This window comes from Scophthalmus maximus, chromosome 2 (assembly GCF_022379125.1).
Source record: "Scophthalmus maximus strain ysfricsl-2021 chromosome 2, ASM2237912v1, whole genome shotgun sequence".
NCBI lineage: Eukaryota > Metazoa > Chordata > Actinopteri > Pleuronectiformes > Scophthalmidae > Scophthalmus > Scophthalmus maximus.
Window position 1 is genome coordinate 31298349 of NC_061516.1, and position 15500 is coordinate 31313848.

A 15500-nucleotide genomic window follows, 5' to 3' on the forward strand; every position below is an offset into this window, starting at 1 on the left:
ACCCTCCAAAGTTAAAGTGCTGGCGAATCAACACCTCATTCAAACAGTGTCGACAGATGGGATATCATCCTTGAGTTGGTACAAGTTTCGTATACATTATGTTCTGAGATGTTCGTTTTCCATGAAATGGTCTCTCTCCTCTACTTAGTCTCCCCAGTCATTCTCCTCCTCTCCCCCCCTCTCCCCCCCAACCGCCTCCTCCTCCTCCTCCTCCTCCTCTCCTCCTCTCCTCTCTGTCCCACAATGCATTGCGCTCACTCGGTGGATCATGGACCAAAGCGGTAAGCAGACAGCCCAGTTAGTCCGACGTTAGCAGACTTCTCTTGTGTGATCTATGTTTACACGTCGCGTGTGTCGTCGTGAGAGCAGCTCGTCGGATCACGACGCGTCGTCCTCGCTGGGGACGACTTCGCCACGGCACCCGTTGTCCCCGGGAGCAGCGTTACACCTAGCATGGTCCGGGTTAGCACAGGAGTGGCTAGCTAGCGTTGCGTAAAGACAAATCACTTGAAAGTTGTCGACGAGTCCTAAACGAACCCGCACGGCCACGCGCGGTGTGCAGCTGCGTGAGTGGCGGTGCCCCGCGGCCCGACCCGCGCTCCACACGTCGTTACAGAACCCGCAAGCTGCGCTTGAGTTGAGGCGCCAATGCTACCCGGCCACTGTTAGCTTAATGCTAATCAAGCTAGCTAAGCTGTTGTGTTGATGAAGGATGTGGGCAGAGTACTCGTCACCATGGCCCCACTGTCATCACACTCATACTAGAAGGACGTGTGATCATTCTAGTTACTAGAGAACCTGCTAACTCTGAATGTAATGTCCTGGACCTGCTCCAGGATGAGGATATTCTCCAAAACGTGCGCCATTCACGGGGAAATTACGAATTATGAATCTGTCATATAATTTATGTCATTTTAACCATTGACTGCCAGTGCCACGCCCCCCGGTCTTGGTGTGTTTGCACATCCTCAATGAGCCACTGGTCTCCAGCCATGTAGTAATGATGTAGAGCTTTTCTAGTCTTATCTACCACTCAAAGTACGGGACAGGTCACGTTCACACAGCGCGGCTGTTGACTGTCTGTCCCACTCATACACCGTCAGAAGAGCCTCCAGAGCCAGTGTCTTGCCCAAGGACACATCAACGTGCAGCCTGGGAGAAGCTGGGATCGAACCGTCGACCGAGCCACAGCCGATCAATCTACTACACAAAATGATATCTAATGAAATCCCACCAACCGTTGGCACGTTGTATAATTGTCACTTATATTGCTTGGATGTGAGAGTGAATGGTTGTTTGTCTCTGAATGTTGCCTTGTGACGGGCTGGTGACCTGGCCAGGGTGAACCCGCCTTTCGACCAATGTCAGCTGCGATTGGCTCCAGCCCCACGTGGCCCTTAATGGGTAGATTTAGAGGGTCCTGACTGAAAGGCATGTTGAATTTACCTGTATTACTTTTATTTCTCTCCACAGACAATGATCTTCAAGGTAGCGATGGCTCTGGGAATTTGGGTGGCCCAGATGTCCGAAGGCGAATCCCCATCAAGCTCATATCCAAACAGCCCTTAAGGAGCAAACCTCCGCCACGCGCCCAGAGACCCAGCAGCAGACCAACTAAAAGTGAGGCTGGAGAAGATGGTAGGCTTTAATCGTAATTTTAAAAACAGCAAGGGACAACCAAGAGAGTAAATTGTCAGCTCAGTCACGGTCATGGTGGCTATATAAGTTTCACGAAAACAACAGACACTAATTGGAGCACATGGTGTTTGTTGACACTGGCAAAGGCAATGATCAACCCTGGAAGTTACATCTGAGGCAGAAGCTGCTAGCTAAGACCCGTTTCACCTGGTATTAACATCCGTTCTGAGTGATCCGATCACAAGTGGACGGCTCTCAGTACGTCTGTATGTAAATCAACACTGTACACCATTTACGTTTGTAAAAGGCCGAATAATAATAAAATATACAAAAAAACAAATTAAAGTGCCGGGACAAACACACACACTTTCCCCAACAGTGAAGCAAAGAACACTCTTTACACTTATTTATCAAAAGCATCCTCATCGCGTCCTGAAAGTGTTTTCACCTGTACTTAGAGCTGTCCCCTTGTGATCGGATCACTCAGGACGGATGTTTATACCAGGTGAAAACTGGGTTTACGGCCATTTTGTTCATGTCGTCCAGTCAGTGTGGGTGATGGTTAGAAGTTTGACCTCATGGCCTTTTTCTGTTCTGCAATATGTCATTGTGACATTTAGACCTGGTTGCATAAATCCTTAACAACATGGAGCATTTTCTCCTTGTTTTACTTGGGCTTCCCTTACCTGGGGTTTCCCAGGGCTGTGACTGTACATAATGTATTAAAGTTAGAATTTGTGAGGAAAAAAATAAATAATTGTTAATTTGGCAGCATGTTCTCATATTAACGCTATGTGGTCACATCATGGGGTTTACAATTTTAACACCAGGGGGCACCACTAAATTACCCCTGGTGGCCACAATAGATGAACCGCAGCACACATGATGCTCTTCAGTATGATTAAGTATGTAATTAAATATTGATTCAGTAGAAACCCATGGTTAACCATGAACAACTGATTGATATTAGAGAAAGAAACAGATAAGATATCATTAATACTTGTGTCTTGTGTTCGACAGATAACTTTGGCTTCAAGCAAGAGGACCGGTTCGATTGTGGCGCTAAATCTGGAGATGTGTTTGCAAATCAGAGGAGATTTCCACAGCAAATGTTTTGGGACTATAAGGTACAACTCAATGGACAATCAGGCAAAGAGAATAGACTAATTTCAGGCCTTTTCATTGTTATTGTATGGCACTACAATCAGATCAATGTCACCCCATTAAGGCTGGGGGATAAAACAATAAAGATAAGTATCGCAAAATAACTTTCCTCGATAGAAATTTAAGACACTTTGATAGAACTAATTCCATCCATGTTTTGACAGACAAGACCATCATTCAATGATAATGAGAATAGCGCCGTGCTGAACCAATCATGTGGCTGGAATAGAGTTACAGCCACGTCAAGATTGGTTGACGCACACAGCAGAGAGTAGGAGCAGCTCACATGTTAATGTTTGGGCTTCTGCAGCTCATCATTCCTCAGGAGTGAGAGTGAGATAAGATAGAAAATGACGACAGGAAAAGACGAGGACATTGTTTAAACGATGGGTCAGAAGAATTCGGTAGTGTGGAGATATTTTGTCTATTTAAAGTCTGACAAGAAGCAGAGTCATAGCATCACGTGCGCTCCAAACTGTGTCGAAAGCATTTCTAGCAGTTGCAGCATTTGTATAATGTTCTACTGTACATTTGTCATGTTCAACTTCTCACAATAAATTATATTTAAACCAAAATTAACTTTTCACGACATTTAAGCTTGACAGAAATAGTGATTTGATTTATATTGTTATATATCGATATCGATCAATTTGAAAAAAATGATTGTGATAAGATATTTTCCCATTTCGCCTAGACAGACCTCCCACGTTACCCCACGGTGTGAAGAAAGCACGGACTCAGTTGTAGAGTGTCTGGATCACATTAAATCTGTTTAAGGGAGTTGGAATGGAAAGTGTTTGATTCTTTTTTCCTGGTCATTTTTCTACAGTTACATTTGATTGGAGAGAGGGATGACGTACCGATTCACTTCTGTGACAAATGTGGCCTCCCGATCCAGCTGTATGGACGGATGGTATGTACTTTGTGTATCCGACCATTGTGTGCAGACCTTTTAAAGAGAATATGTGATGTCTAACTCTCGCCCCGATCACTCCTCAGATCCCCTGCAAACATGTTTTCTGCTACGACTGTGCTTTGCTCCATGAGAAGAAAGGAGATAAGATGTGTCCAGGGTGAGACATCTGAGCTTTTTAAATGCTTTGTGCCTTTCATGTGTTGTGGTGAATACTGGAATTCCTCAAAACATCTTTTACCACCATTCATTTGTATTATTATTTTTATTTTTTTAATTACCACACTGTAGGATTTAGGATTGTAGCTCTTATGTGTTTGCGTCAGCTGTCACTAACATGTTGGCCCTGTGTTCAGCCTCACCCTCTACAACTGCACAGATCCGGTGCAGCGCATTGAGCAGTGCCAGCGTGGTTCGCTCTACATGTGCAGCATTGTTCCGGGATGTAAGCGCACCTACCTGTCCCAGCGTGACCTGCAGGCCCATGTCAACCACCGCCACATGAGGGCAGCCAAGTCGTCGGCTGGACGCCAGGACCCCTTGCACCTGCCTCCTTCATCTGAGGTCCCTGATCGTTTCCGCGTGCCTCAGTCTCACCTACCCAAGAACCACGTCCACCTCCCCAACCCGCTCCAGCACAGCAGTCATGATCCCTACAGTCAGCCGCCGCCACCCAGTGCTCACGAAGCCCCGCCCCCGACGTCCGCTCTCGGCCCTGAAACATTCCGCATCGCCACAGTAACAACTCGCAAACACAGCAATCTCATCACTGTGCCCATCCAAGACGACTCCTCCTCCCGTGAACCCCTCTCTGGTGGGCCAGGCCCCGGCCAGCCGCCCCACCATCACCCTGGAGACTATTCTAACCAGCCCCCTGTCGTGTCCCACCCTCACCACATGATGGCACCACCACAGCAGCACTTTGGCCCCCCGCCTCCCCCTCCTCCCCCCATCAGCCACCAAATGCAGCATCCACCCCAATCCTCTGGGACGCCACACATGGTGTACAACCAGGCCCCCCCTCCCCCCATGTCCACAGCTCCACCACCAATCACGCCCCCACCAGGGCACATTATGGGCCAGATGCCCCCTTATATGAATCACCCGCGGCCAGGACCTCCACCACAACACAGTGGCCCTCCAGTTAATGCCCCTCCACCTCATCATTACAACCCCAACTCGATGCAGCAGTTCTCTGAAGATCAGGGCACCCTCAGCCCCCCGTTCAACCAACCAGGAGGGCTCAGTCCTGGGATGTGGCCTGCTCCGAGAGGGCCCCCACCCCCCCGAATGCAGGGCCCTCCTCCCCAGGGCCAGATGCCCGGACCACATCACCCAGATCAGGGCCGCTACCGGCCCTACTATCAGTAAACTGCCACCTGGATGAATGGGCGACAGTCTGTGAATAATGTGATAGTAAACCTCAGGGTTACAGGACGTAGACGTTTTCGTTTTGATAATACTGCCCAGAAGCAAATGTGTATGTGGTGCACATCTTAGTTAAGTATACTGAACCTCCCACTAAACATACTGCAGAATTGGAGAAGAACAAGAATGTCCCCTTTTTAAAAGCTTATATTTCTGTATATTTGTCAGCCGAGTTCATGCATCTGTACTGTACAATGAAAGATGTTAAATATGCCTCAATAAATTTTTAACAGCAGATTTCCATCTCATCTTTGTCCTACATCTTGACCAAGACGAGACGATATTAAGTTGTAAATTGTTTCAAAGAAATGGAACATTTGTGTGAAGCAACACATGGAGCGCACGTCTCAAAAGCCAAAAGTGAAATCTGAGAAATGTTCTGTTAGTCCTGTGGCTACATCTGGTTCTTATCTCAATCTGGGTCCCAACATGTTAGGATTGTGACCCCATAAAACAAGTTTCTTCTCACAAATGTAGCATACTATACGTTGGGAGCTTTTGACCACTTCAACCAAAGAGGTAATTTATTCTCAGATTATTTGAGGATGAGTGGAATTAATTGATTTAGTAATGTACATGAAGTTTAAAAACAATAAAAAAAAAACTGAAATTTGATGCTACAAATGCTTGCTCTGCTCTCCTAGGAACCACTGTTTTGAAGCTAAGTTGTTCCATAAACTGAAGTAAAAGTCTTTTTTTAATTTTGTAATAGAGAATGAATGAACATGTTTGAAAGTAAAATATGTCTTGTTATATAAGTCTTCAGTCTGTTAATGTAATCTCCACAGGGAAGAATTGACTAACATTTAAGGAGCTGTCTTAATGTTTCTGTTGTATTTATCGTGGTTTAGACATTTATCTTGTATTTAGAGAAAATGTTTAATCTTAATATCCCGAGGACGTTGTTAAATCCTTCCAGTGCAACACAGACCAGAGCATATACATTTACTTAATTTATGCAGAATAGCACAGATGGGCGCATTTAACTGTAACAAGTCCTGTGAAAACCAAGACTGAAGCATCTATAATAAAATGAAACAAACTTTAATAGACCTTTACTAAATACACAGAACATTGCATAGTGGCGATATACAGTTGTGAGTAGTGACGGAGTTGAAGTGGTACAATGGTGAACTGCATTTCGTTGTAGTCGGCTGATGAACATTCCTCCGCTTGATCCTGCAGACAGCTGCTCTTCTACAATTTGGTTTCTGTCCACTTGAAAAACAAAGACCATGTAAAACATACAAAATAAATTAAAAAATACATTTTTTCTGCTCTGACTACATGAGATTGCTCTCACAGACTTGCTTCACCCAGATGCCAGTGTTGCATTACAACTCCTTAGTTCATTTATGCACGTAAAGTGGTTTTGATTCTGATCTCAAAGAACCCTGATGTATACACTCGCTAGATATTCAAATTGTATAAGTCTAGTCTGGTCTTTCTAACTGCCTCATAGCTTCTGCCACTTCAGAGAGAATCATGTATACAACAAGAGGAATTTCTACTCACAGCCCAGCTGGTACTTTTGTCCTCCTTGTGTGTTCCAAGCACATGCAGCATGGCGTCATGAAGGGTCGGGAAGAACATGGAGGTCAGAATCTCCTCGTCGAAGAACATACAGTTGTGTAGCTTCTCCAGGATGTGCACTGTCGACACAAGTGAGCGCTTAGTGGACTGCATCCCGACTGTGACCAAGCTTAAACTTTCCCTCTCACACATTCCCACTGTCTGGGACTGAGGATACTTCAACACACGCATGTGTCCAGTCAGGGTTCCACTACTGACCCACAGCTGCCCGAGAAGTGGATCGTGGGAAACATTAACCATCATCACTGATTCTGTCCTGTGCTTTGAAGGAATGCGGATGAAACTCACCGTCACATGATACGATGTAAACATCCACATCCATTCGGATGAACTCTTTGAGCGCCTGCGGGTGATAAGCAGCAATAAACGGTAGGTTTTAATCACCTGGTCATTACAACCACTGTCACTCATAATTTGATTATGTTCCATCTTCAGTAACTTCTCAGTTGCTCCTGTGTGGTTCTTCATCTTATCTGACACTGTTTACTGATCTGCTCATTTTTACAGTCCTACAGCAATGAAAGGAAACTTCGAAAACATAACACAACATAATAGTTTGAGGTGCTTAAACTTTGCTGAAGCATTTTACATTGTGTTTCTCAGTACATATACCAATATTTCACGTAAAGCAAAGATTTGAATAAAGTCCAAAAGATGAATGAACGGCTTAGGAGGGTCCTGTACCACTATATCTTGGAAACCACTGGACAGGACTAAAGAATCTAAATGTATAGAAAATAAAATAATTAAAATAGCATCCACCTCATTTACAATCTAATAATGTCAGATAGAGTAAAACATCTGCTGTATACTAAATCTGTAGTGGAGAATTTGGAACACATTCATGTAATTGGTACTTTTTTGGATTTGAATACCTCTTCCTGCCGTGCTATACTACTGAAACTCAAATTGCTGTGTTAAGATAGTGTTTACATAGAAAAGGTTTTATTTTGAAGCAGCAAATGAAAATGAAGGCGACATTCGTCACTGGGATTAAAGATATTTTTTCAGGACATATTTGTGAGTGTGCAGCTGCCACGTTAGCACTGGAAGCCACTGGTAGGCTTTTCCTTACCATTCTGAGTCCTTTCAGAGCGGAGATGTCCAGGAAGGAGACAGCAGAGAAGTCCAGGATCAGGCTGTGGAGGTCCACTCTGGGAACTCTGATGTTGGTGGGAAGCTCGGCATTCCAGTCCATCCGGAAAGGAAGGCCCTTGAGGTCACTGGGCTGATCCAACTCCTCCTTGTTCACGGAAGGCTCGTTAGTTTCTTGGCAAAATAAATCCCCCAAGCCTCTCTGTTAGACAAATGTACGAAAGTAGGTTTAAAGATTTCTAAAGGTACAATTCATAAGCAATCATCTTTTATTTTTCTACAGCACGCTTGTGTTCTATGTCTCACCTCTGTCATGTGATTATCCTTTTCCTGGAACAGTTTCTTGATTGTCCTGAGCGCCTTGTTCCTCTTCCTCAAAACTCTCAAGGGGTTAAATCCAACCTGGAACAGTCAGGACAAGACAGTGCAAGGCACACGATATACTCCTGGAGAAATACTGACCAGAACACAGGGTGACAAGACATACGTACAGCCTCTACCAGCTTTTCCCTGAAGAACTCTATATTGGCAAAGAAGATTGGGGAGGGTATCCTGAAGATTTTAACTCCCTTTGGTTCAAATATCTGAGGAGGAAAGCATCATGATTAAACAAACATAATAAAATTAAATGAAAACGTTGTACATGTATTGCAGGGAGTTTCCACATGGTTGCAATAGTAGACAATGTAACTTAATGTATTTACATGCAGGTGGTCTTTGCGATCCCTGTAGAGGTCCGTCCCAGGGATGTTAGCCAAGACAGAACAACGGGGACTAGAGCGACATGAAGAGGGTTTAACATTAATATTGTCCTGGGTAGATCAGCCCATGGAATCCACGAAAAACAAGCAAACACTGATTATTATTAAACCAAGACTTTTTTGGTGGCTCAGATTGTCAGCAAGAGGAGTCTCATGATTCGTGACCCAGATTAACACAATCTGGCTCTCAATGTCTTTGAGAGGAATCGTGTCAGGCGCAGAGCAAAGCAGCCATGATGAAGGTTGATGAAAGGTTTGACCCAAAGCTCTTTGGTTTCGTCATAAATCTAGCCCTAATTTACTACTCGCTATTTGGTGTCTATGAACTCTATTGATTCTTGCACTTTTGCATGTTAACTGATATCAAATGCTATAAAATGTCTCATTACAACTGAGTCCTGAAGACAACAGTGAGCAGCTCCACCCCCAAGCCCACAGCCAGACCAAGATCCAGGCCTAGCAGGATGGCACCCAGGCACGTTCCCACCCACACCACCTGCAGGGAAAAGAATTGAGGTCAAACACTGACAGAGTAACAGACTATGGCAAGCAAACTACAAAATGAGTGAAAATGTGGATTCCATAATTACATGCACATTACACTCTTTTTACTTTACTACTGAATGCCTACACATTCTGGTTTGTCCCTCCTCCACAGGTACAGGATTTCTCTGAACTGCATCAGCATGCCCTTCAGGTTGACAATCACCAAGGCTCCCAAGACAGACTGTAGTCAAATCAAATATTAAAGGTGTGCATGAGGGGGAACTGAACAAAATTATAAACGCAACACTTTTGTTTCTGCCCCCATTTTTCATGGGCTGATCTCAAAGATCTAAGACTTTTTCTATGTACACAAAAGGCTTATTTCTCTCAAATATTGTTCAAATATCTGTCTAAATCTGTTAGTGAGCATGAGATAATCCATCCACCTCCATATCAAGATGCTGATCAGTCAGCATGATTATTGCACAGGTGTGCCTCAGGCTGGCCACAATAAAAGGCCACTCTGAAATGTACAGTTTTATCACAGCACAACACCACAGATGGTGCAAGTTTTGAGGGAGCGTGCAATCGGCATGCTGACTGCAGGAATGTCCACCAGAGCTGTTGCCCGTGAATTCAATGTTCATTTCTCTACCATAAGCCGTCTCCAAAGGTGTTTCATAGAATTTGGCAGTACATCCAACCGGCCTCACAACCTCAGACCACGTGTAACCACACCAGCCCAGGACCTCCATATCCAGCATCTTCACTTCCAACATCGTCTGAGACCAGCCACCCGGACAGCTGCTGCAACAATCGGTTTGCATAACCAAAGAATTTCTGCACAAACTGTCAGAAACCGTCTCAGGGAAGCTCATCTGCATGCTCGTCGTCCTCATCGGGGTCTCGACCTGACTGCAGTTTGTCGTCGTTCCGACTTGAGAGGGCAAATGCTCACATTCGATGGCGTCTGGCACTTTGGAGAGGTGTTCTCTTCACGGATGAATCCCAGTTTTCACTGTACAGGGCAGATGGCAGACAGCGTGTATGGCGTCGTGTGGGTGAGCGGTTTGCTGATGTCAACGTTGTGGATCGAGTGGCCCATGGTGGCGGTGGGGTTATGGTATGGGCAGGCATATGTTATGGACAACGAACACAGGTGCATTTTATTGATGGCATGTTGAATGCACAGAGATACCGTAAATGGTAAATGGACTGTATTTATATAGCGCTTTTCTAGTCATATAGACCACTCAAATCGCTTTACAGGAAAGTCACATTCACCCATTCACACACATTCATACAGCGCTGCTATTTACCACGCATTTTTCTGTCACATTCATACTCGTTCATGCACTGTCGGAAGAGCCGTCAGAGGCAAGTTAGGGTTAAGTGTCTTGCCCAAGGACACAACGGCATGTGTACTGGCGAGAGGTGTGATCGAAGGTTGGCGGACAAACGGCTCTATGTCTCAGGACGTAGAGCCGTGACGAGATCTACGTCTCTACGTAGATCTCGTCACGGTAGACCCGTGACAAGATCCTGAGGCCCATTGTTGTGCCATTCATCCACGACCATCACCTCATGTTGCAGCATGATAACACACGGCCCCATGTTGCAAGGAAGCTGAAAACATCCCAGTTCTTGCATGGCCAGCATACTCACTGGACATGTCACCCGTTGACCATGTTTGGGATGCTCTGGATCAGCGTATACGACAGCGTGTTCCAGGTCCTGCCAATATCCAGCAACTTCACACAGCCATTGAAGAGGAGAGGACCACAAGCAACATGCTCACCAACAGATTTAGACAGATTTGTGAACCATATTTGAGAGAAATAAACCTTTTGTGTCCATAGAAAAAGTCTTAGATCTTTGAGTTCAGCTCATGAAAAGTGTTGCATTTATATTTTTGTTCAGTGTATATATAAATTTATATCTATAGCTTAGAAATACAATCACAAGTGAAATCTAATCATCTCTCCATTTAAGAAACAAAGAAACCATACGAGATTGGTTAACGATACATTTCAGAAGTGAGTCTCACCGTGGGAAGCGGCTCTAGCAGGAACCCGAGCGCCACGGTTACCATCATTGCCATCATGGCAGAGATCAGCCCTGCAATCTGTATTTGTGGAAAAGTTAATGTTTCATTTGAAGATAGCATTGAAGGAAGAGAATCTCATATAGACCAGATTGTAAAGTGACAATTGCGTCTGATCTTTTTGGAGACAAAAAGGTTTGAAATGCTGACCTAGTAAAAGTTGACAACCCAGGGAACAGAAGCTGTAAATGGTTACATTTGTTTTCTGACCTGTGTTTTGCCTCCTGAGCTTTCTTGCACAGCTGTTCTGGAGAGCGCTGTGCTGGCTGCAAAGGACCTGAAGCTTGCGCCGAATATGTTGCTAACCCCAAAAGCAATGAGCTCCTGGGATGGAACAATAAAAATATATGTTACCGTTCATGGAACCTGGAACCTTTGTTCAGACTGAGATCATTTAGTGCTTTCTACATGTAACTCATGAAGCCCAACCTTGACATAAAGGCGATACTCAATGAAACTTTATATCTTGATTATCAAAATTATGAGCCACATTGTAACATTAACCAATGAACACTTTTTCTCTAACAGAGTCAGACCCCACTAGATTTATGTAACTCACCTGGTTGCCATCAATGGTGTAATCATGTTTGATAGAGTAGACTTTGGCCACAGAGAAAGCAACAGCAAACCCCACTATGGCAACAGGGAAGGCCTCCACAGCACTCTCCCGGAACACTTCTACACTGGGTGCAATTGGAGACTCGTACCTGAAACATTCTCCTGTTTAATTGTGCATTAAATGGACTGAATTACCTGATGGAACGGCAGCAAGCAAATGTTGGTGAAGAAATTGAAACTTACCCACTAACCATTTTCCCAACAATATCAACGTCATATCTCTTCTCAAAGTTGAAGCCGTAAGACACTCCACAAGCTATGATAGTCTGTGTGAATAGAGAAGATACCTGAGAGTCTTGGAGAGACACCTCCCCGACTGGCAGCGATCGCTCCTGGGGGAAATCTACTTGTGAAGACCTGAAATTTGCTTGAGGTAAAGGATCTTTCAAATGGATTTCTGCTTGAGGGAAAATCTCATCTGTACTTGGGGATTTGGCGGATGAACACCGGCAAAGGAAACACAATGGCAAGTGGTAATATAGAAGTCATAATTCAGGCAGACATGTTGGAACCAGAAACCGAACTCGAAGATGAAGAGGAACGAGGGCCTACAAGTTGACATATCAGAATTGTAACGTGTTTTACGTATCGCTCTCTACATTGTTAGTGACATAATGGTAATAGAAAACCTGAGCCTTGAGACTGCATTATCAAACAGCTAGTAAAGGGTTGGATAAACCTTGTTCCCAATCGCCAGCTCTAAATTACACATTAGCTAACTTATCTTGCAAAATGCACCTGGCCACTCTGTTGATGCTGCTCGTACTACAATAGTCAATGGAGGTGCATCACAGGTAAGCTCTGGTGAGATGCAATGGACAGCCCCAGCCCTGAGATATGTGATTGTCTCAATCTGTTTGTTGACACCGTCATTGGTCCACTGCAGTTCCAAAGTGGAAATACTCGTCCATGTGCATGCTATGTCTTGTATCACATGCAAACAGTCAGTGGACATGTTCACAAGGCTAAAAACTGGATTTAAAAAAAAAGAAGATTAATAATGTCAATCAAGCGTCAAATGTACCTCCACAATGTATTGGCATGGATTGAAACCAGTAGCTGCATGAAAGGGGGGAAAATGTATTTTAACAGTGTATGCTATAGCAGATTGTAGTATTGTAAAGTGTACTTTAAGGCTTCCCTCACCATGATCGCCTCTATGGGGACAGGTACTGGCAGTTTGGCTTTGTATCTGTCATTCAGCTCCTTCACAATGAACACAATCACCATGATCACTATGGACATAACCAGGTCACAGATGTTGGTCAAGGTGATCTGAACAAAGATCTTCTCCAGGGTCTGTGTAAAAAAATGAATAAATCAATATTAAATTTCAAAAACTTTTTCTTTTTTTAATTCCATGGCAAACCACATGGAGATGCTACAGAAATCCTAAAAAAGTCTATCAGATTTTGAATCGTGTACTTGCAGCTTGCAATAACGTTAAAACTACTACAGAACAATATTTGGGTGAATTAACATTCATAGGTGTCAGTATTATTCTAGTAGAGATTAAATTCTCTCTCTTCTCTCCTCCTGTCTCTCCTCTCCCCCTCTTTCCTCCCTAATATTGACCTCACTATGTAAAGTGACTTGAGACAATGTATGTTGTGATATGGCGCTATACAAATAAAATTGAATTAAAATTGAATTGAATTCACTTCCGCAATACACCCTATCACCATGTTTTACTATGGGTGTGACAAAGTCACAGCTCAGAAAGAGTGTTGCCAACTCTTTCCCAAGCTACTGGCACTAGCTTCATATTTATTGCACATTCATGAGAGTGGTGTCCATAATCTCTTCTGACCCTTGGTAACAAAGTAAGTAAGTGCATAAAAAAAATTGTTAAACTAATCCTTTAACAATGTTTTATCTGTCATGTCTTGGCCTTACATATATGATAGCGAGTGGACCGTTGATCCCTGGAACATCCAACCCCAACACAAACTTGAGCTGGGACACCAGGATGTGGACAGCAGCTGCCGTGGTGAAGCCGGACACCAGCGTGTCCGACAGGTACACGACAATAAAGCCCACCTGGAGAACACCCATGGCGAGCTGCGTGGGTCAGATGTGGAGAGAAAAGAAGCCTGGGTTGAAAAGTCATTGGACGATATGCAGAAACACTGGCATGGTCGACAGAAGATATCGAGTCAAGTCCACCTGGAAAATCCCCATGAGGAAGGTGACAGATGAGGCCACCAGGACTCTCTGCTGGTCCGGGGTCAGACCCTCAAAGCTAGTGATGTTTGCTGGGGGTCCGTCCTCCGGGACCAGACGGGTCACCACGGCGCCGACCATTAGGCTCAGGACTGGAAAAGAGCCTGCAAGGAAGAAGGGTGTGGATTGAGCCATATCACATCTAGTCTTATCTCCACCCTACAAAAGGAAAAGACCAATGACCTTTCCAAACAAACAGACAGAAAACTGTTTATATTACTTAGTGAAAGTTGGGGACAGGTTAACAAGCTGTAATAAATTGTGTCGTCTCAATTTTGAAGCCTTATGAACTTTGATGTCTATCTTAGAGGCACAAAAGTTACCGCCATGAGGCAGGACAAACAGTTGAGCCATATTCACCTGACAGGTCAGTGAAAGGTTTTAGCTCCTTCTAGCAGAACGTTTATTTGAATAGCTCACATTTTACACAATGTTATAATAATAGAAAAAGGAATGACAAACAGATGCAACTGTCGTCTGGCATTTCATTATTCAGTCAACAAGAATTTGAAAACAATGCAATGTGTCCGGCTTACTGTGACATAGTGGGACAGTAATTGCAGTAAAACAAGAAACCTGTGTATTCTGAATGACATACCTACAGATATGTGTCTTGAAGTACCAAGGAAAAAGTATGTGAGCATGGGGAAGAAAGCTGTGTAGAGTCCGTAGCTTGGAGGCAGCGAGGCCAGCAGAGAGAAGGCAAGTCCTGAGTGAACACAAAATGAAGTTCCAAATAATAATCAATTATTCATCGTAGAGGAACTTCCAGGAATAACTTGTTAAACTGTTCAATAACTGTTTTTCATATAGACATTTTGCAAAGTGACTGCTAAGCTATTCCACCAGCTCACACACTGTATAATAATTCAGCAGGCCACTACTTTGATCAATATTCAAATTGCTCCTCACCCTGCATGATAGCCACCAGTCCAGTGCTGATCCCAGACACCACATCACCTAGCAGCCACTCTCTGACTCTGTAGCTCCTCATCCAGCCCACGATGGGCAGGAGAGACAGGACGGCAGCCTTGGCCCGTTTGGAATCACAGCTGCACACAAACACAACAGTGATTATGTGAAATCAAAGGAGCCTAATCCTCACCTCTGTGTTCCCCGGCTCACTTACGTCAGATACCCTCGGACATGGTCCAGGCCGGTCTTGCGCACCCTGTGGATTTTCTCATGATCTCCAGCAAAGCTGTCCTCAGAGTACACATGTCGGGCCACCACGTATTGCTTCCTCAAAGCAGCCATTGTCACGTATCAGGTGTCGGAGGATTCTGATCCCAGGATAATATATGAATATATCATACAAGAACCTTTGTCCGCTGACGGCTGTGCAGTGCAGTGGCCCTACGTCTATCTAATCTGTCATCTGAGATCAATGTCATCACTCTGTCACTTTTGTCTTTTCTCTGTTCAATCATTAACACAAGCACATCCAGGAATCAGAACGACTTTCAGTCTTTTTCTT

General features: G+C 44.3%; 2 protein-coding genes across 4 annotated transcripts; one reads left to right on the forward strand and one right to left on the reverse strand.

Annotated features, from left to right (window-relative positions):
• The first annotated feature begins 173 nt into the window (after positions 1 to 173).
• Positions 174 to 5378, forward strand: cbll1 (Cbl proto-oncogene-like 1, E3 ubiquitin protein ligase). Of its 3 annotated transcripts, none has more exons than XM_035626548.2 (6): positions 174 to 281; positions 1474 to 1638; positions 2659 to 2765; positions 3632 to 3715; positions 3802 to 3875; positions 4072 to 5378. In XM_035626548.2, exons 1-6 carry the CDS (start codon positions 269 to 271, stop codon positions 5084 to 5086), a joined length of 1458 nt encoding a protein of 485 aa, XP_035482441.2. In that variant the 5' UTR covers positions 174 to 268; the 3' UTR covers positions 5087 to 5378. The 3 variants fall into 3 exon arrangements, with proteins under 3 accessions (XP_035482441.2, XP_047185972.1, XP_047185970.1); XM_047330016.1 differs by lacking the exon at positions 174 to 281 and adding an exon at positions 466 to 1243 and having other exon boundaries at positions 1474 to 1620; XM_047330014.1 differs by lacking the exon at positions 174 to 281 and adding an exon at positions 469 to 1243.
• A 790-nt stretch (positions 5379 to 6168) lies between these two features.
• On the reverse strand, positions 6169 to 15434 carry LOC118301249 (chloride anion exchanger). The gene is made up of 19 exons (XM_035626547.2): positions 15153 to 15434; positions 14936 to 15075; positions 14622 to 14732; positions 13967 to 14127; positions 13697 to 13861; positions 12947 to 13099; positions 11984 to 12066; positions 11742 to 11889; positions 11393 to 11506; positions 11126 to 11203; positions 9224 to 9319; positions 8982 to 9088; positions 8536 to 8605; positions 8323 to 8415; positions 8138 to 8233; positions 7812 to 8033; positions 7025 to 7079; positions 6659 to 6795; positions 6169 to 6361 (listed from the first exon to the last, which is right to left on the reverse strand). Exons 1-19 carry the CDS (start codon positions 15278 to 15280, stop codon positions 6341 to 6343), a joined length of 2178 nt encoding a protein of 725 aa, XP_035482440.2. The 5' UTR covers positions 15281 to 15434; the 3' UTR covers positions 6169 to 6340.
• Between the last annotated feature and the right edge of the window lie 66 nt (positions 15435 to 15500).